This window comes from Petromyzon marinus, chromosome 10 (assembly GCF_048934315.1).
Source record: "Petromyzon marinus isolate PM22_M1 ecotype Great Lakes invasive population chromosome 10, UKy_Petmar_22M1.pri1.0, whole genome shotgun sequence".
In the NCBI taxonomy this organism is placed as follows: domain Eukaryota; kingdom Metazoa; phylum Chordata; class Hyperoartia; order Petromyzontiformes; family Petromyzontidae; genus Petromyzon; species Petromyzon marinus.
This window is the reverse complement of record NC_133676.1, coordinates 8,034,131-8,058,029: the sequence shown is the minus strand read 5'-3', so window position 1 is coordinate 8,058,029 and position 23,899 is coordinate 8,034,131. Positions and strand designations below refer to the sequence as shown.

Genomic DNA, 23,899 nt, shown 5'->3' with positions numbered 1-23,899 from the left:
GTCCAGGTCATTATCGTAAACTCATATTATTATAATTGAACAAATAAATTACTTATTTCAAAACCCGGTGGTATTGCCAGGTCAACGACAACAAGATAATCACTCGGTAAGAAAAAAAACGTTACCGACCAAATACAAGATGCGTTTGCATTGCACATACATACCCGTGTACAGGGTAGAAATGGTTAGCGGTCGATGTTGACGTTAATGGCCAGTCCCGATGCGATCACGCTTATTGATGTTGTCGATGATGCTGCCCCGTGCAATGCATTAGCGTCATTGTCAGGACGGTTCGCGTGGCCTCGTCACCGTGATTACTGACACTCAGGGACACGCAGGTCTCACTGATGTATTGGCCTTCTAATTATTGTTACTGCTGCTCTTCGGTGAGAAAGCCCGTGGAAAGCCTGGCCAGTCCGCGGACCGCATTGTTAACCTTTGTGAACCTTGGTTGATATTCAACGAAGGCGTTGAAGACAAACCATTCAGCTTGCTTTGTGGATAGCCACATGACAATATGGGAGCAGAGAAGTTACGAGTTGCTATTCGAAGGAAAACGGTCATTGCCGAAACTTATTTAGAACAAAAACTGAAAAATGCGCAAATAAATTTGTAAAGATACGTGTTTAGAATTACAGTCAGTTGAACGATAGCAAAGTGAACACATGGATTGGAGAGCATGTACTCAGCTCATAATATCATCAAAACTATTCAGAAAAGTGAGTGGGCCAGGGCAGGACACGTCACGGCTATAAGGGATGGTGGACGATGGTCAAAGAATAATATTGATAACGGAGAGACAGCCAAGGAATGTCACGCGTCAAAGAGGACGTCTACCGAGGAGATGGAGCGATTAGAACATTTCGTGCGCAGGTGCTAAGCGTATTATTGCAACACAGTATCGTGAGACGGGGCGGCATTCATCCAGCAGTGGATTCACCGTGGCGGATGATGTCATGTTAATGATGACGACACAAAGCCATACTCATGAAGAATTCAGAAGTAGAAAAAAAACCCCACAAGCATGAATTACAACCAAAACAAACCAGCCAATGGGCTTGCGGCCCGGGGCTTCCAGCCAATCAGTGGCGAGAGGCGCGAGAGATTTGTAGGAGCGCGACTCGGAGCTCCCAGCAGAGACTCCGGGAGCTGCCCGCATCTCGAGGCGCGCTGCGCAACTCTCACGCAGCCTGCAGCACCTCCTCTTCATCCTCTTCCTCATAGCGCAACTCACAGCGCTCCGTCCACACTCACTACTCGCAGTCACCACCTTGCTCCTCCTGCTCATCCTACCTCTCTTCGTTGCTGCCCGCTGTAGAGGCTTCAGCAACACACGCTTCATCATCATCATCATTGCCCCGTGCGCCCACCACCCTCTCACGACGATCGCTGTGCCATTATCTGCTGCAGCCCATCGCTGTGCCCGCGTGCACCTGGTCAGCTGAGGGCACAGTTGAGTGGGAGTGGACCAGGAGAGGCTTCTTCGGCTCCTGCATCACTCAAGTCGGCTGGAGCCACACTGAGTTGCCACAATGAAGCAGGGGCTTCCAGCAGCAGCAGCTGCTGCAACCACCACAGCCGTGGCCAGCGGCAGCGTCTTGTTCCTGCTGCTACTGCTGCGACTCGGGACCCCGGTAAGTGCCGGGGCTGTTGTTGATCGTGGGGGCTGTGTTTCACGTTTCAAGTTTGTACGCGCATGTTTGACGATCGAACTCCGCATAAGAAAGCGCGACTTCGCCGTGCCTATCGTTTTGTGGCCACATTAAGCCACATACCCCGGGCATTCGTAATGGTGATGGTAACGGGGCATTTAGTAAGCGCGCATGCTTTTGGATCGGCGATGTTTGGGCTCTCGCTGGTCTGGGCTGTCGTGTGTAACGGGCACGTACAGCTCTTTTGTCGATCCACTGCTGGATGAGGGCCTCCCGCACGCTGTCTGTGGAAGGCATACTTCACCACGCTGGTCAGTTGAGGGTCGGTGAAAGTAGACAAGCGGGTACTGCACAGTACCGCACGACGCAACAGCACAGAAGTAGAACGCAATATTTGATTTGCCTGCACTGCCCTCTGCTGCCCACAGCGTAGCCACCCGCAAGCCTACGACCGCTTGTCCGTGTGCACGATTGGTCGCCTACCTCCAAGTTCTAGCCAGGCTCAACTCGCCTACTTAGCTTCTGACATCTGACGAAATAGGGTAACCCACCTTCCGTGCGCTTTGGTCATCGGTTAGAGTGGGATTTTTTTTGTTTAATGCAGGCTCGGTATCTCTGTCATCAGTGAGCCTGCTTGCCACGGAGTGTAAACGATTCGTGGCATAATGATAGGGGCTTCGGTAATGCAGCGCGTGGATTATGTCTGGGGATTTTTTTTCTCTCTCTCCAGAAGAAGGAACTTTGTTGAACATTCTGCTCCTGGTTCTACTTCGCCCATTAAGTTTCCTGATGCGCGTGGCATTGCCCATCTGAACTTAGTTCACATCCCACATGATTCCACTAACGTAAAAGGGAGTCTCAAACGTTGTTAAAATAAAATACCGCTCTTAGTTTATTTTTTGAGTCCTACTGATTACAATCCTCGTTCGTATAATGTGGTTCACATGGCGATTGTACGGCGTCAACTGTTCCCTTTTCTCGTGATAAGTTCATTTTATCTTAGATTATAGGTCTCTACACAGTCTAATATAATAACATATAGTGAGCACACTGCGCTATAAAGGCACGTTTAATTCCACGGCTAACATTAGTGGCGAGTGACATCTGAACTTAGTCCATTTGGACGCCCCTTTCCCGTTTCCCAAACCGCACCGACATCCTTGAAATAATCCCACGCGCGAAACGGCCTTCATCTAGCAGTGGAGTGACAAAGGATTGAACACATGATATATCCATATTGGCGACGGCAGCGTGCACAACAGACAGGAAGGCCTCCGTGAATGCATAGACCAACCCACACGGTCATAGTCAGAAACGTCGCTTTGAAATAATAAAAAAAATCGACGAGTCAAGCGCTACATTTTGAAAGTGCTCATTGTTTGGACGTTCGCTTCATAGATAATATATACTCATATACTGAACGTACTTTGTAATTGTTAAATAGTAGTACAGCACGTACTTGCTAAAATTGTACATTATCAGCCATGATATATCCACTGCTCGATGCAAATCTTTGCGTTGAGCAGTAATTTTATCGACCTGATACATGAACTGCTCGTGGCCGTCCCCTAGGTGGACTCAGCATTAAATTAGTACTTGCTGCAGTGCACGGCACCCTCCTTCCTCGTGTACCGTTGCTGGCTTTCATAGCCCCAACGGTCCGTGTACGGCACACGGGGGATCTTTGTCTTCAGTGTTTGCGTGTGTGTGTACGACTGTGTTTGGCTTGGGAATTCGTGGTTAGTGCAGGGCCCTTTAGATTGAAGGGCGAAAAGTCTCTGTTGGGGGTAGGGAGTTTTGGATGATGGGGGAGTGGGGTAAGAGTTGTGGGTGTAACTTTGTCGGTGCAATATAGGAAAAAAACAGCACTGGGCTGTAATTATCAGGGTGACTGTTTGGCCCAGAGGGCATGAAAGGGCCACCGAAACGTCTCTGTGGCCAAGCGTCATCTCGGCGGATGTCGAAAATAATCAAAAGTGTCTGTCCGGGAACCCCATTTCGCTCAGCAGCCGATGTGGCCACGGGCCTTTTGAAATGCGCATACCGACCAAATCAAAGACACAGTCCCCGCGGCGACTCGAGCAAAGTGCCACCCCCCCCCCCCCTCTTCCAACTCCGTTTGCACCGCTCCGCACCCGCTCCCTCCACCCACCAGCGCCTCCCGACCCCCACACCTCTCACACCCCCCTGCGTCGGCCCTGTGCTTTGGACTCCCCGACCACACAGCAGCGTGAGCTTGAGCTGGAGTGGGATGGTGGGTGTCTGCCTGTCTGGGCCGAGTCTCCCAAGGCGCGAAGGCATTTAACGCGCTATCGCCACTTCCCTCCTGCTTCCTGCCACATGTGGCAGAGGTGTCCCTTCTCCTCCCCCTCCTCCTCCTCCTCCTTCTTCTTCTTCTTCTTACCAGCGATGTGTTTTTTTATTATCCCCCTTACTCTTCCTTTCTGGGTTGTGTCCGGTTTTTTTTTTCCGAGTTTGGCTGCCACGTTCGAGACAAACCGAAATCTTCACCCCGTTGGCGGTGACGCTGATAATGCTGAAACAGATAACAAAACAATAGTTTGCCGCGCCATTTCGTGTATTTGACCTCAGACCACCCCGTAGGGACTATAATTCTAATCATTTACACCCCTTTGTGAATCCGCTGCTGGATGAAGGCCTCCCCAAGTCGTGTCGATGCTCATGGGAAGCTGTTTGTTTGCCTTAACTGCATCACCGCTGGTCAATGCGGCTTGGTAAACGGGAAGGGAGGCAGGGCAGATGTGGATCTAACTCTCAGCTCGCTGAAGTAGTGAACGCTATATATACCGTGTACGTGTAGAGTAACGTCATGTCTATCCATATAATTCACTTATTTGAAGTAAGGAAGCGTTTGTCTTCGTGTGGGAGGAAAAATAGAGTAACCCGGAGAAAAGCCATCACGGATATAAGGGGATATTACTCAAAGGTCCATACAAATGGGTTGACGAACCTGCACTGCCACATCGTGTCTATCTGTCACACCAGGGGGATTGGGGAGTTTCACAAATCAGTACGTGATCCATCAACCCTTGTCTCTTCAGGTGCCGATCAAAGCTGTGTAGCACCAACCACCACTATCGCACCACCGCTATTCTCACTCTCTGTTCGAAGGCGCGACAGCTAATACGTCTATGTAAGATTTAGATCCGTGCTCTGCTCTTTCTCGCACAGCCAAGGAAGGGAGTGCCTCCGATAGGGACGCTCACCGCAGAGATGGAACGTTGAAATCGGCTCGTGTGCAGAGGCGCTTTAGGTGGATTATTAACATCGGCTTGGTGAGGCCTCCTCTATCCAGCAGCGGACTGACCATGGCTGCTGATGATGATGATGTCGAAGAACCCTTTTGACTGATAAGTCGTTTGAGTGATAAGGTGGAGACGAAGTTGACCGTGACTCGCGCAGTCGCTCGCAACTCTTCGCCGCCCCCTCCACCCCCCCTCCGAGACTCGGCAAACCGCACGGCAAAGAGCCGCAGGGCACATTGGCCCGCTTTGTGTTCAACCATCGGTGGTGACTTTAACGAGCTTTCGGCCTCGCCTTTAAAAAAAAAAGGGGGGGGGGGTTAGGAACATTTTAATTCAGCTAAACGCATGCCAGGGGTGTCTGCAAGGATGGAGGGGGGGGTTGAAGCTACACGAGAGCTCCTTTTTGTGCAGTCGTTAAGTTTAATGAGCGCGCCGCGTCTCGCTGCGGCGGCGGTAGTGGCATGCGGCTCTCTCGGAGCGCAGCGCATTCCGCGAGAACCCCCGGAGCAGATGGAGAGGAGGGAGGCAGCCGCCGGTCCCAGCGTGGTCGGTCAGCGGAGGGCAAGAGAGCAGCCCGCGCGATCCACGCTCACACGTCCTCACCACACCACCACCCCAGTCCCCTCTCCTACGGTCCCTGACCCTGACCCTATGCGGATCCCAGACTGGACGCGCGCCCCCTGTGGACTCGTAACATTTAGCCATTATCTGGACCCCAACCACACGGCCCATAACGTGGTCACTTTCCTTGCCCCGAAGCCTGAACAATAATCCGACCCTTATGCAAGCTGCTGACGGAACCCGTAATCAAAACCCCGAGATAAAAAAAAACCTGTTCTAACCTCCATCCCTACCTATAACCAGACCTTACGTATTCAATGATCCTAACCCATGATTTTACTCCTAACATGACCACTAATCTGACCCAACCACACCGATATCGTAACCCATTTCCTAGACACTTATCCTCACCCATATCGAGACTCCACCTCTGAACAAGACCCATACCTAGACCAATGATCTGACCCTCATAATTTGACCTATAACCAGACCTTTTCCAGACCCTTATCCTTACCCACAGACTGACCACTATACAAACCTTTACCTGACCCCTAACGAGACCCCTCTCCAGAACCCTATTCTGACCCTAACCACACCCACAGAGACCTTGACTTAAACTATTTAAAAGTGAATGCAGCACTGAATCATAGTTCTCGCAATTACAAGTACAGTATTAGGAAATACGAACAATAATTAGAGGTTTTTTTTTTTGCAACTGGCTACTCACCTCGAACCTGACCCACAGAGATTGGACCATTCTCACTGCACTCCACAAACTCCATCCCTTTCACTTTATGCTATGGCTATTGGCAGATACGACGCAACAGATGAGACAGCGATTATCTTGTAGATTCACACCCATGGGCGGGCTCCATCTCCTGGGTTGTCCCACGTGAGTTAAAACATTTGTTCATGAGAAAAAAAGAGTTATCCTGTGCCTCCCATACGGCTTGATACAGGCGTAAATGCAGTGACATTTGAAGCTAACTGAGCTTCAAATATATGTTTTACTGTGCAGGACATGCTGCCTAGGTATACACTGTATCTGATAGATATGAACTAAGTGTTTTTTTAATTCACCTTTCTTAAAATGTGGCCATATGCAGTGTATGCAACATTCAATACAGTCACACCTCATGCATTAAGCATATGATAAGGTCAAGCAGATGTGTCTCCAGAAAGACACTTCTGCTGGTCTCAACGGGCTCTTGCCTGGTTATAAAGACCATCTGTCTATCTATATGAAGGCTAATAAAAATAAACAGATTTTATTCAGAAAAGCCTAGTGGTTAAACACAATTTTTATTACCCACAATGCTCCACACCAGGTGGAGTGGTGGCTTAACGGTTAGCACACATCACTAAAAAACCTATTCATTTGAATTAAGTTCCTGGCCATGGCTAATGTCAGTGGTGAGTGATATTTAAACTGGTCCAGGGACTGACCGGCGTGGTGAAGTATGGTCAAACAGCCTCTCATAACCGACATGGCGTGGGGAGGCCTTCACCCACCGGTGGATTGACAAAGGGCTGTCAAATATAATCATAATTATCATTTGAAATCGTTATTGCAATGCTGCACAACAGCACATTAACGGGCTACTATTATCACACATGTGTCGGGCTGATGCAATCTGTTTAATTGCTGCGTCTCATTCTCAGAGCGTTCTGGTTGTTATTTTATCCGCGCCTCGCACGATGCGCGCCAAGCGCGCGGGTCTTGTCAATGCCCCCTTGTGCTGTGGCGTTGTCACTCAGTCGACGAGCGGGGGGGGGCAGGACGCGTTGCCGCCTGCACCGAGATGCGTTTATTTGCTCCTCCGTGCCAGCACAATGGAGTTCTATTGCCCGTGCTGTGCGGGGAGGGCTCTTTAAAATGCACGAGCGGACCAGGCTGTGTAAACGCTGTACCCCCCCCCCCCGCTCGCTACTCGCTCGCTCGCTCTACGTGGCAGTCGGGGGTGGGGGTTGGGAGAGGGACACGCTGAAATGATGGACGCGTCCTCAATTGTGTGATGAGTGGCCATTGTGCGTGAAGTCTGTGTGGGGGCTTCAAGGTGCCTCTGCTATCGCACAGGGGGGGGGGGGGGGGGGGGGGTGAGATTACAAATGGAGCTCAACTGTAACGAGAATTTCACCGTCACGGGCCCTTCCAGCACTAAATTCAATTTGGGTTGTAAAAGTGAGTTTAACACGTAGGCTTTCGCGACCAATATTATTCATAATAAAGGTTTTTGGGTTAGATCGCGTTATTTATAAATGTGTCGTAACCCTCCACCACCCGACACGGCCAATCAGCAAAAAAAGTGTCACGTTGACAAAAGACAAATAATTCACTACTTTAGCCCACCGGTGTGTTGAAGAGTGAATCCACAACATTTACAGTTTGAGTACGACGTTTCGCTGGTAAATACATCCAGCATCATCAGGCAATTCTCCAGAATGGTAAAGCCCTCGCTTACTCCCGGTTTTAAATAGAGCAGCAGGGTGACGTCATCATTTAACTCATATCAGGTGCAGTGATTAGAGGCGGAGGGGGGGTATTGTAACTGCGTTTGGTATTACCTTTGAATCTCTGCACCTTTTGAGGAACGCCAGTGAAGATATCAATTTCATCCGCTTAATGCGGAGCTTCTCCAATTTTCTGGTTTTAAGAAAAGTATCCTCCCCATAGAGGTTAGTCAGTTTAACACGTAGGCTTTCGCGACCAATATTATTCATAATAAAGGTTTTTGGGTTAGATTGCGTTATTTATAAATGTGTCGTAACCCTCCACCACCCGACACGGCCAATCAGCAAAAAAGTGTCACGTTGACAAAAGACAAATATATGAATTAAATGATGACGTCACCCTGCTGCTCTATTTAAAACCGGGAGCAAGCGAGGGCTTTACCATTCTGGCGAATTGCCTGATGATGCTGGATGTATTTACCAGCGAAACGTCGTACTCAAACTGTAAATGTTGTGGATTCACTGTTCAACACACCGGTGGGCTAAAGTAGTGAATTATTTGTCTTTTGTCAACGTGACACTTTTTTGCTGATTGGCCGTGTCGGGTGGTGGAGGGTTACGACACATTTATAAATAACGCGATCTAACCCAAAAACCTTTATTATGAGTTGTAAAAGTGACTCTATGCTTGAAGTTGCTCCGTGCCTCAATGTGCTTCTTAGTCTGAGCATCGCCGCGTGTCCCCTACTTGTCTACGAGGCTCAGCGTGCCTCTGCGTCATCACATCTCCGAGTCCCAGCTTCGTCCTGTGCCTCCGGGTGTCTCTTTCTGCAAGCGTGGCTCCGTGTCCCTTATCGAGTGCCGGCACAATTCCGTGCACTCCGCATCTCCGCGTCCTCCGTGACCCAACCTGGCGCCGCGTCTCAAAAATCTCAGCGCACGTCTCTGTGTGTGTGTGTCCCGCGACAGGTGACCGGGGCGCCCACGTGCCCTAGCAATGAGTTCACGGGCGACGGCCGCTGCTGCCAGGAGTGCGGGCCAGGCTGGGGGATGGCCGAGAGTTGCCGCGGACGCAACAACACGCAGTGCGAGCCCTGTCACGACAGTGAGTGTGCCTGCACGCGGCACAGAGGACGCGGGAGATGCACACACCCGTGCACCACACACCGGGCAACTCTGCAATTCCCTGAATACGTTATGAGGTCGCACTCAATACACGCGAAGTGCTTGCCACAAACGAACCACAATACCTTGCTGGGAGCTTGAACCATCACGCAAACTCTGGTCATCCTCACAGCGGCATGGTGACCAAAGGTGGTCACCGTATCGCGCGCTTTCAGATGCGCTTTGGCGCCTGACTGAAACGCTCTTCCTTCTGATATTAGGAAGCCACTCCACTTTTAAATATAGTTTGCAAATCTTTAGAATTGCTTTTTATGTTTAGTTGTTGTCCTTCCCCCGCACCTGCGATTAGCATGGTTTACTACGTGCGGTGTGAAATAAGTTCAACATGCATGCATACAGATGTACAGAGTGATCCAAAAGATAGTTGACTGAGATAGACACGCATGAGCATTGAGCAATGATTGCCCTTCCATTCTCCCTCGTTCATCGTGGCCTTAGGGCTACAGATGTATGTGATGTCGCACACTTGCTCGTTCGATCGGAAAGGCACTTTGACTCTTAATACAAACTGTGCAGGTGGTTTAGAGACCATATACGCAAATTAGAGACATCGCATTGACCAGTAAGTTGGCCTGTGTAGGATTTGTCGCTAGACGAGATGATTACCAATGGTGGAGACCGTGAGAGGTGCGATAGCTTGGGAAAGCCTTCATCCAAGAGCGGTTAGATCATATTCTTTGGTTCTTTCGGTAAAGTCACGTAGGTAAACATAAAATAAAAATAAAATAAAACAAAAAATCAACTAAATTAAATCACGGATAGATCATGGCCAATGATGATGGATTTTCTTGTGTTTATGGCAATGGGGTAAACAAAACTGTACAAACGAGAAATAATAAAAACGAGATGAAAACTGACCATGTCTTGAATCGAATAGCGCCATGAATCACAACAATTCCCTGAATTGCCCGGTCACGGTCTGGGTTAGTCCTTCCAGCTGTGAACCAGATCATTGCTACTGATGATGATGGTTTTGATGATCATGAGGATAATGAGGTTTAAACTATCGCGAGATGTTAACTACCTCGCTTGGTATACGGGAGGTCGTGGGTTCGATCCCAAACCTGTATATTTGTAGTTTGCATGTTACGCCCGTGGTCGCGTGGATCTTTTTTCCAGGTCAACTGGTTTTCCCCTCCATACTGTACGCAAAATCGCCACGCATTCAGCGTATTTGCCTGCTACAAATTACCACGTGATGGTAAGCCACTTCGTTGAGCCTTCCTTTGTGGCCAGGTTGCTTGTGAAAAAGAGCCGTGTTGCAGCTCAACGGAACCTTAGCTGCTAAAACAAAACAAAATAAATAAATAAAAACAAAAGGTTTCAGTTTTCGTCTGATCCAGCAAAAGCTACCCAACCCCCTCTGCTGTGCGTGCCTCCTTCCTTGCCCGCGCAGGCCTGACCTTCTCGTCGTCGTGGAGTCACACGGACCGCTGCCTGCCGTGCCGCACGTGCCCCGGGGGCACGCGCGTGCGCTCGCCCTGCACGGAGGCGGACGACACGGTGTGCGAGTGCGACGACGGGCTGCACGCACGCGACGCCGACGGCGCGTGCGTGCCCTGCCGCCTGTGCCCGCCGGGCACGGGCGTCGTGTCGCAGTGCTCGCCGGACGGCGACGCCACCTGCGAGCTCTGCCCGCCTGGGTTTTACTCGGAGTGGAGCAGCAACACCGAGCCGTGCATGCCGTGCGCCAGCTGCTCTGACGACCAGGTGGAGCTCAAGGGGTGCACGCCGAGCGCCGACACCATCTGCTTCGGTGAGTACTCTCCTCTCCTCTTGTCTGCACGGCCCCCATCCACCACCACCATCACCACCACCCCCGTGCTGTCGACCCAACCAGTCCCGTGCCGTCAGCGTTGCTAACTCGGCGAGATTGTCTCTTGGTCTAGCGACCTTTTGGGGGTTCTTATTCAAGAGGTTCGCTTATTCGTTTTTTCGACCAATTGCTATTTGAATGTAGTGTTTTCTAGACCCAGCGGGCTACTGCCAGAGCCTTTGCTTAACATTGCACATTAACGCATTATTTACACATTTAAAAAAAATGAATGCATCTTTATGTAACGCGACGTTGGCGCCCCTGCACACTTTTCCCACCTATGTGCGTGTCCATGCGGGTATGGAACAAACACATTAAACGGCGAGCTCCGGAGAATAAACTAGGTACATACAAAAGGGCCATTGTCTATTTATACACAAAAGGTGGGCTTTCCTTTTTTGTTTTGCTTTAAGCACTCAGACCAGTAGAGACCACAACCTGGAACCGTTGCTTTGCAGCTAACAAGGATTTAATAATAACCACCTCCTTACGGAGCTGTGCAGACGACGGTTATGGTCTATTTCACTGCGTGTGGCGTGCTCGCTCAGTGTGTTTGCTGGAGAATCAGCTGGGCATGGCATGAAAAGAGACTCTTTGAGAGACTGGCTTCGTCTGCCCGTGTGTGTGCGGGCGCGCGCATGCGCGTGTGTCTTTGAAGTCAGTCAATTGTCTTAAATAAACGGTTTCTATACCTATGACCAATTCACCTTGAAAACACCAGATCTTATTGGATCTCGGAAGCTAAGCAGCATTGAGCCGGGGTCAATATTTGGATTGGTGACTGCTTGAGAATAACAGATGTTGTGGGCTTTGGCTGTGAGGCAGCAGCACACCAATGGATTCCCTGCGGAGCTTCAAATGTTACCTTCTTGTTTGTGTGCTTCTCCGGGTACTCTGGCCTTCTCCCCCATTAATGGAGATGGACAAACATTCCAATCTAGCGGTACCCTCCTGACAATGAATCTTGTGACCCAGTGAGGCTTTCTTGGGTAAATAAAAGGGATGTAATGTTACTTGTGCACATTACAATTTTTAAAATTTTATATCAATACGTTTATTTAAATAATGCTTGTCTATATTATTTATTTTAAAAGCCTCCCAACCGATGCATAATTTAGGCATTTTAAAGACAGCGATTAATTAATCGCTCAAGGCATCTCAAGAGCACTGAACATAAAATAAAACGTACAAAACTGAGAATATATATAAAGGTCTGTACACGCAAGAATATGACTAAGATCCCACATTTGGTCTGACAAAGAAACATATCCCTCATATAGCCTTAACAGAATGGGGAAAGTGTAATTAGCGAGCACCTATGATGGCCGGCACGACACCAGCATTATCCCTGGCTGCCTTTGTCTCCTAAGTGGCGATGTTTACACATGCACCAGGTACTCATTTAAGGCTGAGTCAACCTAGGACAGGCCCAGAACAAATTCCGATAATCGTAACTGGTGTTGCCCATGAGCAGGAATCGAACTCGGGTCACCAGGTTCGTTGCACAGCGTGCGAACCGCTAAACTACCGCTCCCCCAGCACACACTCACACACACGCAAACATGCTTCAACATAATTCACTTAGCACCGACGCATAATGTTACCGACCCAGAGGTCCCTACTGAAAACGAAGCCCATATGACCCAGGTTAGCAATGCCCTCTGCTCTTTGACCACTTGTTCTCCTTAACCCACGTGACCTTAGGAAGCGACCTTTCTGTGTCCGCCGACCCGAGTACTCTGGAGTGCCGCCCAATCTCCTCCCCTCGCCAGCCGCGAACGGACAAAGTGGCCCTGAAAAAGTGGCTCTAGATGTACCTCCACTCTTCTTCTACGCTGGCCTTATTCATTAAGCATTCAAAAGGCCACTTCGTGAATATTTGAAAGTGCAGAATACGTGTAACATTGATCTGCGTCGTGAAGGTGTGACATTTAAACGGACGCTTTGTAAGGATTTTGCCTGCACTTGTGGCACACAGCTCCGCCACATTGTATGGTGTTCGCAGCATGGTCATGAATACAGCATTGAATTGTGCGGCGCGGGGGAGATCGGGGATCCCGGGTACGCAGGGCGAGGCGCGGGATCCCGCTGTCTGTCCCAGCTGCCACCCTCTCGCCCGCGCCTTTATTCCCCGACGCGATCAGGTTTCGCTGGTGCCCAGGGACTCGTGTGATCAGGTGCTGCCGGTCGTAATGCCTTTTGTCAATCCGTCCCGGCAGCCCGACCTCACACCGTGGGCTGGCTCCTAATTGAAGCGAACTGTCGGAAGGCGGGGGGGGGGGTGGGGGGAACCCCCTTTAAAAAATACAGAAGGACAGAGGACGAAATGCCACCCCCCCTCCCCCATTTTTTTCCAGCCTCAAAAAAAGTGTATTGATCTTTCTTTGCCGGAGCGTCGCAGTCCGCTGGGCTCATTTTGGATTCAATAATGGATGGGGCATTAGTAATCAGGGATAGCCGGCACGTTGGTCCTTGTTATTGTTTATGAATGGCAACAATGGGGAAGATGAATACCGAAGGGAGCACAAGTGCATCAAAAGTGATGAGGTAAAATGTCTCTCTACTTACTTATTCATACATGTGAGGGCAGTCAAAAAGCTTCCCAGAAAGTCACGTCGACAAAATGATTTCAAATTTCATATATATGTGAAATAAAATTACAAATGTCACGTGAAGATTACCACATCGACAATGTTTACCGTGTTATATAATATCAGAGGCATGGCTAAGGATGGGAGGAAGAAAAAAACATTCAAACGCTGAAGTATGCATTTTTTTTAAAAGACATATCGTTGGCAGGACGGTCTACCATGACGCGTGCTTTTGGGCAGGAGCATTCAACGCTTGGCATCACCGCGACGTTGCACTGCGATACCCCACGTGCAGAGAAGACATTACCGAATAAGTGTCGGTCACCATACCGGAAAATGTTAAACAAAACACATATGATATCCTTGACCAAATTGCCATGAATATGCCCTGATATCAGAAGCTAAACAGGCTTGAGCTTTGTGTGACCACCACCACCACCACCACGGCTTGTCAGGTGTCGTAGGTGTGGGGCTGCGGGATGTTTGCCCAGGGCATGGCAGTGCAGAGTTTATCCCCCGAGTGCGCTCGCTGGGTTTTCTCCGTTGTCTTCACTTCCCAACCGCATGCAGCCAAAACACTCATTCAAGGGAGCTGGTGAAACATCAGCAATGCAGGAGGCTCTTGAAAAAAAGTCTTGAGACTCCTCGGTCGAAGCTATCCTGGGTAAACAGTTTGCGTTGTTATGGAACGGTGTGAGATGTTTCCGTAATTTTAACAGTCAAAAAAAGTATGTACAGTTGTAGGAAAACGTGCTTTTTTTAAATAGAAAAATATATCGTATATACTTGTTAAAGATCACTGGTGTCACTCAGCGGAGAGACCCTGTAGCCGAGGGAGAGGTTATAGAAAGTACAAATCTGATGGGGATTCGAACCTGCATCCTTGATGCATTAAAAATAAGCCAGCTTCGGTCCAATCCACTCGGCTAGAATGTTTCCGGACAGAAGGTTCTGTTTTCATTTTGATGGGAAAACACACGCACATGCATGACAACACACACACACATGCATGGCAACACACACACACATGCATGGGAACACACACTTGCATGAATGCCAGCACGGCACACGAGGGGGTGGGGTGGCCAGGACTACGCTGATTTTGTCTCACGAGTGCTGATGATTACACACCGCACCAGGTACTCGTTTAAGGCTGAGTCGACCTAGGGGATGCCCAGGACCGATTCAGATATTTGCCAAAGTTATTGGTCGTGAGCGGGACTCGAACTCGGGTCAGTGCCTGGTTCGTACCACAGTGCACTAACCACTGCGCCACCACTCCTCACACACACACACACGGGAACATACGCACGCACACACCCACATGCCAGCATAACTGGGTTAGTGTGCCTTATCAGAGCCGAGCAGTGTGACAGGCCTAGTCCCCCTTAATTCAATTAGCGCTCACACCACCACCGCCGTGGCCAATTCGCTCAAATCTGCTCTGCAGCAGCAGCAGCAGGAGCACGACTTGCTCAGCCGTGGCCAGATTCTCTCGAGGGCGACTCGTGGCGTGCAGGGCGATGGGGTCCACAGGCAGGCACGTCCGGGCTGTGAGGTCGCACCGCCTGGCAGGACAGCCATGTGCTCGGTTTACGATGTAAGCAGCGGCGGCGGCATTAAAGTGCCCGCTATCGCCGCGACGCGCAAGGCTTTTGATTTAGGAAACACACGTGACCGAGAGCACCCCTGTATGAGTGCCAAACGCAAGTTTTCCTTACACGTGGTATGCACACTCGAGTAAATCTGCATCAGAGCTTGACTTTAAATACCGGCGAGGGTTGTTCAGCATCCGCTCGGTGAAGACGATGAGTGCTGCGGCGCAAGGCGAGATGTGCTCAATTTCCACCCAAGGCTTCGCCACCACGAGAGCCGCCCGCGAACTTGTGTTTGGTGGGGGAACGTTGGTACTCCCTTCGCTCCTTTGCCAAGGCAAGATGAGGCGAGTGGGGAGAGCACCGGAGTGGCTCGATGCGGATGTGCTCTCCCTAAACGTAGAGCCGAGTTTGTGGAGCAGACATAGAAGTCTGCCTGATCTACTCCCACCCACGACGCGCCGACCCTACCCCAATCACGAGCGCGCTCATGCACGCTCGTTCGCCCTTTGTCCACGCGCACACACGTACTCTCACACTTGCGCAGCCTGAATAAGTGCATGTGCACTTACACGCACCAACACACACTCATATACATGCACACACTCGCGCACATTCGCACGCACATAAAGGCACCGGGGTTGGCCTGCCGTGGCACGTCTCACCCCATTGTGGACGTCCCTCCCTGGGTCCCCGGCCGGCAGGAGACGTGGGGTCGGGGAGAGGGGCAGAGCTCCCGTGAGGAACGTGCCTGGGCCCGTTGTCCCGGCAATGCCATTAGATCGGTCACGGTGAGTTTGGCTGCAGCGTGGGTGTCCAGCCGTCTTCGGTGGGAAAATGTGTTCCAAGGGAGCGACTCCTCTACACATATATACGTGAAACATACAGATACATTCGAGTTATATTTTATATATGTATAAAAAAATCACAGACATCCATAAAAAAATTATCTCACAACTCTACACGTGGAGCTCCAGACCGGGCGAGCATGCAGCTGGCATGGATTTGCGGGGAAGATAATTCCATCGATCGACTCTAAAACATAAAAACGTGCAGCCAGAGAAATTTAGTCGGACTCGAGTGAGCCACATTCTTCACATTCTGTGGATGGCGACAGGGACCCACTGTGAGGTGACTGGTCCGGTGAGGGGGGTCTTGCCCTAGGGGTGATCGTAGTTGGGAGCGGCGAGTCGCGCGCCGCCGTTTCCAACGTGCCGGAGGTGAGCATCTGATTCTCTCTTTCTCATCTCCGGGGCCCTTTGGGCCTTCGAGTGACAGTGGGACCATGCCCACCATCAGCCTCTGGTGGCAAAGTGTTCTCATTACGGACAAAAAAATGTTCCTGTCAACGACTAATCCTAACGCAGGTTTGACATCTATCACTGGATGTCTTTTCAAGCAACCATAAGTCGCGCATTCGAACCGGCGACGCCGCTTGCCATTGCCCTTTCACAACGTACCGAGGGGCTTTTGCTCATTTATTTTCGGTGCCCTCTCGCGATTATCCTTTTTTTTTTGGAGCGGCGATGTTGCGCCGACGATCCGCCGCATTCATGGTAGAAAAAAAATCATAGCTTCGTTTGCAACTGAAACATAAAGCTCCTGTGAAACATTGGAGTGAATGCTCGGCAGTTTATATTGCGTGCGCGAGTTCCTTTTGCTGGGAACGCTGCCTGCGCGCAGCGGTTGGAGGTAGAGAATGACGGAGGGGGAGGCATGGCAGGGCCATGGCACTGGGTGCCGCGTTTCATTACGGGATTACTCCACACGGGCCGTAAAAGGATTTAGTGCGACGGCCATTGTCCCCGGCCCCTACACGCCGCCAGTGAATGGAGCGCTCAATAAGTTCTCAAGCGCTTCATGTAAACAAATGGCGTAATAGAGGCTGATTACCATGAAAATGGGGGCCTCTGACGGCAGTTATTAATGCATCCGCCGATAATACTGCCCTTGCAGCTCTTATTAAGTCTGGCCTGCCGCAGAGAGCTGCCCCTGAAAGTGTTTCGTTCCCACACCCCTAGGTGACACCGGACCCTTGCGCCGTTCCCTCGTGGCACAACTGGTGGCTGAGACCTTTGTGTCTGCGCGAGTCACACGCAGATGTCTTGTGGAGAGCGTGGTCACTGCAACAGACGCACACCGAGAGTTCTTGCATTCCTAATGTGCGTGCGTGCGCATGCGTGAGTGCGCGTGCGCGCGTCCAAAACTGTGCCAGCTGAAGCTGCCCAGCTTTACGGAGTAGAATATTAAAAGTGAGCATGCCGTAGCGGTATTCCGCTTAACAGCATAGCAACCCCGAAACACAAGCACGTGCTTCAGCAATTTGTCGAGAACAACAGCACGTTTCCATGATTGCTACATTACGTCCGCAGTTGCCGTTTTGTGCTGCTTCTAAAATATGTTACGCCCATTCCCATTGAACACGTTTTAAAGTTGAATGTTAAGATAGCATCCCAAGATTGGTTGCATATTCTCAGCTTGTGTAATAATGTTGTCGCATTAAGAGCATTGTACACAGAGTGCAAAAAAAAATGTTATTTTCAAAATATGAAAATGCATGATTCATCTACGTTATATTATACCAAGCTCACAACCTGAGTATTATTCCTGGCCATGGTTAACACGAGTGGTGAGCCTCATCTGAATGGGTCCTGGGTACTCCTTTCATGAACTGGTACTCACCAACGTGGTGAATGATGATCAAACAACCACAATGAACAACACGGCATGGGAAGGCCTTCGTTCAGCAGTGGATCGATACACGTTCATATATTAACAACACGTAATTATAATGCATATGATTACAACATCATTCACTACTTTGCACTTGAATATATGTATAGCATTGCATAAATACATATTGAAACTTCTGGCCACCCTCACTATAGAGCCCATTGTTGTGGCTTTACAATGTGCGCTATATTTTTTATTTAAACGTTAATGAATCGGTTTCGGAAAAAAAAAAGACATCGCATTACATCAATTAAAAAGCGATCCCATGAATATTCATTCACCCCACTCGCGGCTAACGTGTCCCCGCTCCCCAGACAAGAACCCCGGCATTCCGGACCTGCTGCCGAAAGGTCGCGGCACGATGTCCCCCCGCGGCCCCGAGCCGGACGAGCTCGACCTCCCCGAGTGGGATGTTGACGGCGGCGGCGGCGCTGGGACGGCGTGGGCTGCGGGGGCCCCGGGGCCGCGCCTGAGGGAGCCGGAGCGCGAGGAGGAAGGGGGCCCCTTCGGCGTGGCCAACAGCACGCACGGCACACCGGCCAGCAGCCAGGAACCGCTGGGCGGGCAGTCTCGCGACATCATCCCCGTCTACTGCTCCATCATGGCAGCTGTCGTGGTGGGGCTGGTCGCCTACGTCATCTTCAAGCGGTGAGGGCAGACGGTGTTACCAGCTTAGCGATTTTGTCCCCAGATTTAGCAACTTTTTAGGATATTTTCTCTCCCTCGCAATTGATTTTTGCCAAAGTGGCCAGCGGCAGATCGAGCGACTTCCTGGGAAATGATGCGGATTTAGGAGCAGTTCCAAGTATTTTTTTCATGACACTGTATAGTTTACCATATGAGTAACACTTGGAAAAATGTCAATTGATATTTTGATTTTTTTCAAGGATTGTTTATCAACTTTCCCCTTAAGGAGTCGGTAGCATTGTCTAAACTCCCACTTCGTGCAGTGATGTGAAGTGCATCCTATCTGATTAGATGCGCAGATCCTATAATTCACGTTCATCCATGCAAAATTAGACTTTATTCCTGTGCAGTAAAGCATTGATAAACACAGATAATATGATTAATTTACACCACTCCTCTTATTTGCACAAAGACTCGAATAAAAGGGTTATTTTAATGCTTCGGGGAAGCAACTTCCAGTTGACTCATCAACAACGGATAAGTGCTGATAATGAAAATAATTTTATCGCAAATAATAAGCATTTCCATGGCTCAATTCGATGGGAGCAGGGGGGTGGTTTAGGAGTATCATTTGTTAGGAATATGGATAAGATGGATTTCATTGTCATTTGGATGCATAAACATCATCACTGGGGAAACAAAGTTGACCAAGCGTGGCTGTGCCCCCCCCCACTCCATCTTCAACGGGTGCTCGCTGATTGCACTGATAGTTTACGAATTTAACTGGTGGATCCGGCTCGTTGTCTTGGTGCCTGCGTGCGTGCGTGTGTGCGTGCGTGCGTGTGTGCGTGCGTGTGTGCGTGCGTGCGTGCGTGTGTGCGTGCGTGCGTGCGTGTGTGTGCGTGCGTGTGTGCGTGCGTGTGTGCGTGTTTGCGCGAAGGTGGCACAGCTGTAAGAACGTTCAAGGCAGCAAAGCGCGCGGCGAGTACAGCGCGGCCGCCGACGGCGAGAAGCAGCACCAGGACAGTGGAGTGTTCGTGGACACGCACGGCGCGCAGCCGCCCACTGCCTCTGGTACTCGAGCCACACGGAGATCACACAACCACGTGGCGGGTCACGCTGCACCACTCGCATCGCTCGCACCACTCGAGTCCATGCCAACGATAATTTCCCCCCCTTCTTTGTAGCGTGATCCCTGGGCCGCTGCGACCCATGGTCCAAACTTGCACTTGCTCCACTTGCGCGGAAATAGCCATACATTTTGGCAACACAAATTCTGATGCAGCACCTTGGCCTCCGTCTGCCGCTCCTGGCCGGCTGGCTGTGAACCACAACCCCACACAGCAACTGCCACAGATGCAGTCGCTCGCCGCGATGAAACAATGAGCTGACGCCACTGCTCATGGCTTCTACAGGTGGCGGCGGCGGCGCCAGCGGTAGCGATGGCGGCGGCGGAGAGAGAGGGCGCGTGGGCGAGGCCGGCAAGTGGAACTATGCGGGGCTGCCGGCGCACACGCGTGACGAGGTGGAGGAGCTGCTTTCTGCCGACGAGGAGGGCGGCGGCGGCTGGCGGGGGCTGGCGGCGGCGCTCGGCTACGATGCCGACGAGACAGAGGCACTGGCCGGGGAGGAGCGGCCCGCGCAGGCCCTCCTGGTGGCATGGGCGGCGCTCCCGGGTTCCACGCAGGACACGCTCGTCGATGCGCTGGGCCGGCTGCAGCGCGGGGACGTCATCGCCCGCTTGCGCCAGGAGACCACGGCGATGTCCGTGGTGTGAGCGGCGTCCGGGAGCAGTGTTCAGCTCGTGATTAGCGTCAGCCCACGGTTGTATTTTACAGACCATGTTAAAAGGGAGGAGAGGAAGGTGAATTAAAAAAAAAATACGTTTCTAAATTACGTTGTAATGTTGTTTTCTTTATTTTTATTTTATTTTTCAGACCAAGCTTGGCTGACTAGATGAAATAATTTGGAGGCCCCTGTCCAATTTTCCCACCTCTTCGAACTCGAGTGGCTGGGCCCCTTTGGCCCATAGGACCTGGTTCATTGGCTCCACCAGCACACTTGATAGATATGCCCCTGCACTGAAAGCAAACACCCGCAGTTAGTGTTTTTGTTCATCATGCTGGCAGGACAGCAAAAATGACGTTTCTAATTACAGAAGTGCATGGACCTTGATTTATCACATGGGAAGTACACTCAGCTTTGCAAGTCAGCAGCCAGCAAGAAAATATTTGCCATGCTGTTTGGCTCAAATCAATATGTATCCTACTTGTGAGTATTTAGCCTACTCACAATTTTCTGGAGGGGAAAAAAAAGTTGATAAAATAAATGACAAGATATTGACATGAGTCTTTCACACATGCAAATTCCCCCCACCCCACGCCCACTAATTAGGCAGTGGTACATGTGGTTGTTTGGTGACAGATTTTCTACAGTTGCCGCAACACCGTCACATTGGCAGGAATCAGTAGTGGGAGAGCTCCCGTCACCACGAAGGATGATCATGTTGCTTCTGTGAAATGTCCTTTTCTCTGTCGGGTCTTGGATTTAGCGCAAAGTGTTGATATCTTCAATCGTCAGTCCTCCACAACAGGACTCACCACCTCTCCTTTCCTCAATCAGAGCGCAAGCAGAGGAGAGACGGCCTCAATCGACGGTTAGAATTTATGCACGCCTTCTTAAATAGGGGTGGCTTGAGACTCCCTCCATACGCGGCACATTAATGTTAGATTATGCGCACATGTTTGCCTCTCGTTATAATGTGTGCTTTTAATAGTTTTTTTTTTAATCCTACCGTGGCGTCTGTCTAATGCAACGGCACTGCACTACGCATGACAGCGGACTTGAGTCACATGTTGGGCCGACTGGAATGCTACACAACGCCGCTGCCCTGCACTGGATGTCACCACCAACGAATCGTTTCACGAAACATTCCTCGGAAAGTTAAGGGGAACCAGGCTGCCTTGGCCTCGTCTGAATGCAGCTGCAGAATGGGTTTTTTTTCGTCCACATCAAACGATGGCCATTCACGGCGGCGCTGTGGAAGCACGCATCTGAACGGAGTTTGAAAGCAGGGCATGTGAGAGATTACGCGCGGATCTGCCATAGAGGTCCACACTATATTAACGGTAATATTCTAAAATAAGTAACAGTAACTGAGAAGGCAAATACTGTAGTTTAGAATACTTTCACATTTTTCTGTCCGTTGTCCAGCTCCATGTGTCACCCCCTGCTTCTGACCCCCCCCCCACATCCCCTCGCGTTAAATCGTTGCGTTATCTGATTCACACTGTGCTACAGACTGCGCGCAGTCGCCTAGCGCGGTCCCGGCTGCTCACTGCGGTCCCGGCTGCTCGCTGCGGTCCCGGCTGCTCGCTGTGGTCCCGTGTGTTCGTGCATTCCGTGGGCAGTACGCGCGGTGACGTGCACATGAACGGACCTCACTTTCACCCGGTTGAAAAAAAATACCAATTACTCCAGGCATGAGCCCCCGAAGCACAACTTATTTATTATTTTCAAACAAGGACTGCAGTTGCTTTGAAAAGTAATGCACTGGTCGGCGTTTGCTGAGTACAGGTTGTGCACTATTTGCCACGCCTACATTTTAGGTTTGAACTGGATTTGAAAATGGGGGGGGGGGGGGGGTTTGTCCATCATTGTGACGTCCCTGTGTGATATTTCGGTTCACGCGACCCTGCATGAACTGAAATGCGTTCTCTCAAACGCTCGCAGGAATTCGAGCTGGCATGGATTTTGCACTCCCGTGAGGCAGTGCCCCAAATTAAATTGCAGAAATTTGTATTTCTCATTGTTTTTTTCTTTTTTGCTATTAACCAGTTCTTCCCCTCGCCCCCCAATCATCGTTGTTTTTTAATGTGTAAGTGATTGTTGCTATATGCATATAGAACACATCGAACATTAAAGTGATCGGTTAATATCTCGATTATTGAGTTCAATCATCGATTTATTGAAAGAGCAAACCATTTACCTGGCATTTACATAAATAGCTATACAATTTCCGCACGCGTGGCTCAGAACATGCGTCTTGGCACAGGATTCGATGGCATTGACGACGCCGTCGATGTGATCATAGTTTTCCGCTCATTCCCGCTGTGCACTCTGGGCGTGCAGTGCGGTGAGTTTCCAGTAGTTTTAAATGCAGGCCAGCTGCCCCACCTTTACGATGCAATCAACAACAGATCGATTTAATTTTAAACAATCGATTTTTCTAAATAACCCATGAATAATTTCAGCACTGTAACGGATGCCACATCTGGTGATCAACGAGGCAATATCCAGTAAACAACAAAGGAGTGCATGCTTCTTTCTAGCAAAGCGTGGGTGTGTATTTAATGTGTGGATTGTGTCTCCGGCTCACGCAGCCTTGGTGTCACACAAACTTTCACACTGTCTCACAAAGTACTGAAATATTAAACTCAGCAGCAGCAATAGTCCCTGAGAGCACAATCGATAGAGGTGAACCATTGCCGTGGCATGCATACGTCAGATCAACTCCAGTGGTCACGATCATGATGATGATGATCACCATCGTCAACATCATCACGTCAGATTAACTTTAGTGGTTAAAAAATAATGTTAACCATAATCCATGAACTTGCCAAGCCTGACGATCAACTTGCTGTCTCATATGAAGTGCAGCGTTGTATATAATCTGTACACTGTATATAAATCCCCCCCCCCATTACCTTTTAGAATGGAGGTGGCTGAAGCTGTTGCTGTTTGGAACGCCAGACGCAAATGTGTAAACAAGTACTCCCACTGCTTTGTATAATTATTATTGTTATCTCATTGTACTTCATACATAACATTTACAACAGGAGGAAATGTACCAGATGCTTTACGAGCCGTGCTCTTCCTTTGACATTGTACTGAAATTGCGCCGAATTTTACCCCTGTACTGACCAGCAAAATGTAAATAAAAGTCGCTTCAGTGATCGCAAATGGCTTGTGAAATAACTGCGTCAACGCCAAAGTGGTTTGGCTGTTTAAAATAATAAAAAGAATGGCACTGATGCCAGCGCCACAGCGTTTCAAAGTGTCTCGGGGATCGCCCCGCTAATCCAGCTCACATTTAAAAGGTCAGGACTCTGCTTTAAAAAAATTGTTAAGGACACAATGAAAGAGAATTCCAAATAGTTAACACAATCACACAAAGGGAGGGGGAGTGAATATGCCTTTTGTGTTTACTTTTTTAAGTTTCCTTAAACTTGTGAGGATTAAAAGGGGACTCGCATTCTGTTCCAGGCTACAAACTCAGTCGAAAAAAAGTCCTTTGAAAAAAATGTGCATTTTCTATTTGTGTATGGTCAGCGTAAACTGTTCTTTCTCTGTGTGTTGGGATGCACGCAAACACTGAAACAGACGCGGGGTACTGTTTTATAAGAAAAAAGGATAAAAATAT

The 23,899-nt window shown here is 49.8% G+C and overlaps 1 protein-coding gene across 2 annotated transcripts; it reads left to right on the top strand.

Annotated features, from left to right (window-relative positions):
- Positions 1–1,095: 1,095 nt before the first annotated feature.
- LOC116940989 (tumor necrosis factor receptor superfamily member 16-like) lies at positions 1,096–23,439 on the top strand. 2 transcript variants are annotated; one of them, XM_032951494.2, is made up of 6 exons: positions 1,096–1,634; positions 8,900–9,035; positions 10,512–10,871; positions 18,165–18,498; positions 19,427–19,551; positions 19,893–23,439. In XM_032951494.2, the coding sequence occupies exons 1-6, from the start codon at positions 1,533–1,535 to the stop codon at positions 20,252–20,254; spliced, it is 1,419 nt and encodes a 472-aa protein (XP_032807385.1). In that variant the 5' UTR covers positions 1,096–1,532; the 3' UTR covers positions 20,255–23,439. The 2 variants fall into 2 exon arrangements, with proteins under 2 accessions (XP_032807385.1, XP_032807384.1); XM_032951493.2 differs by having other exon boundaries at positions 1,103–1,634; positions 19,418–19,551.
- Positions 23,440–23,899: the final 460 nt, after the last annotated feature.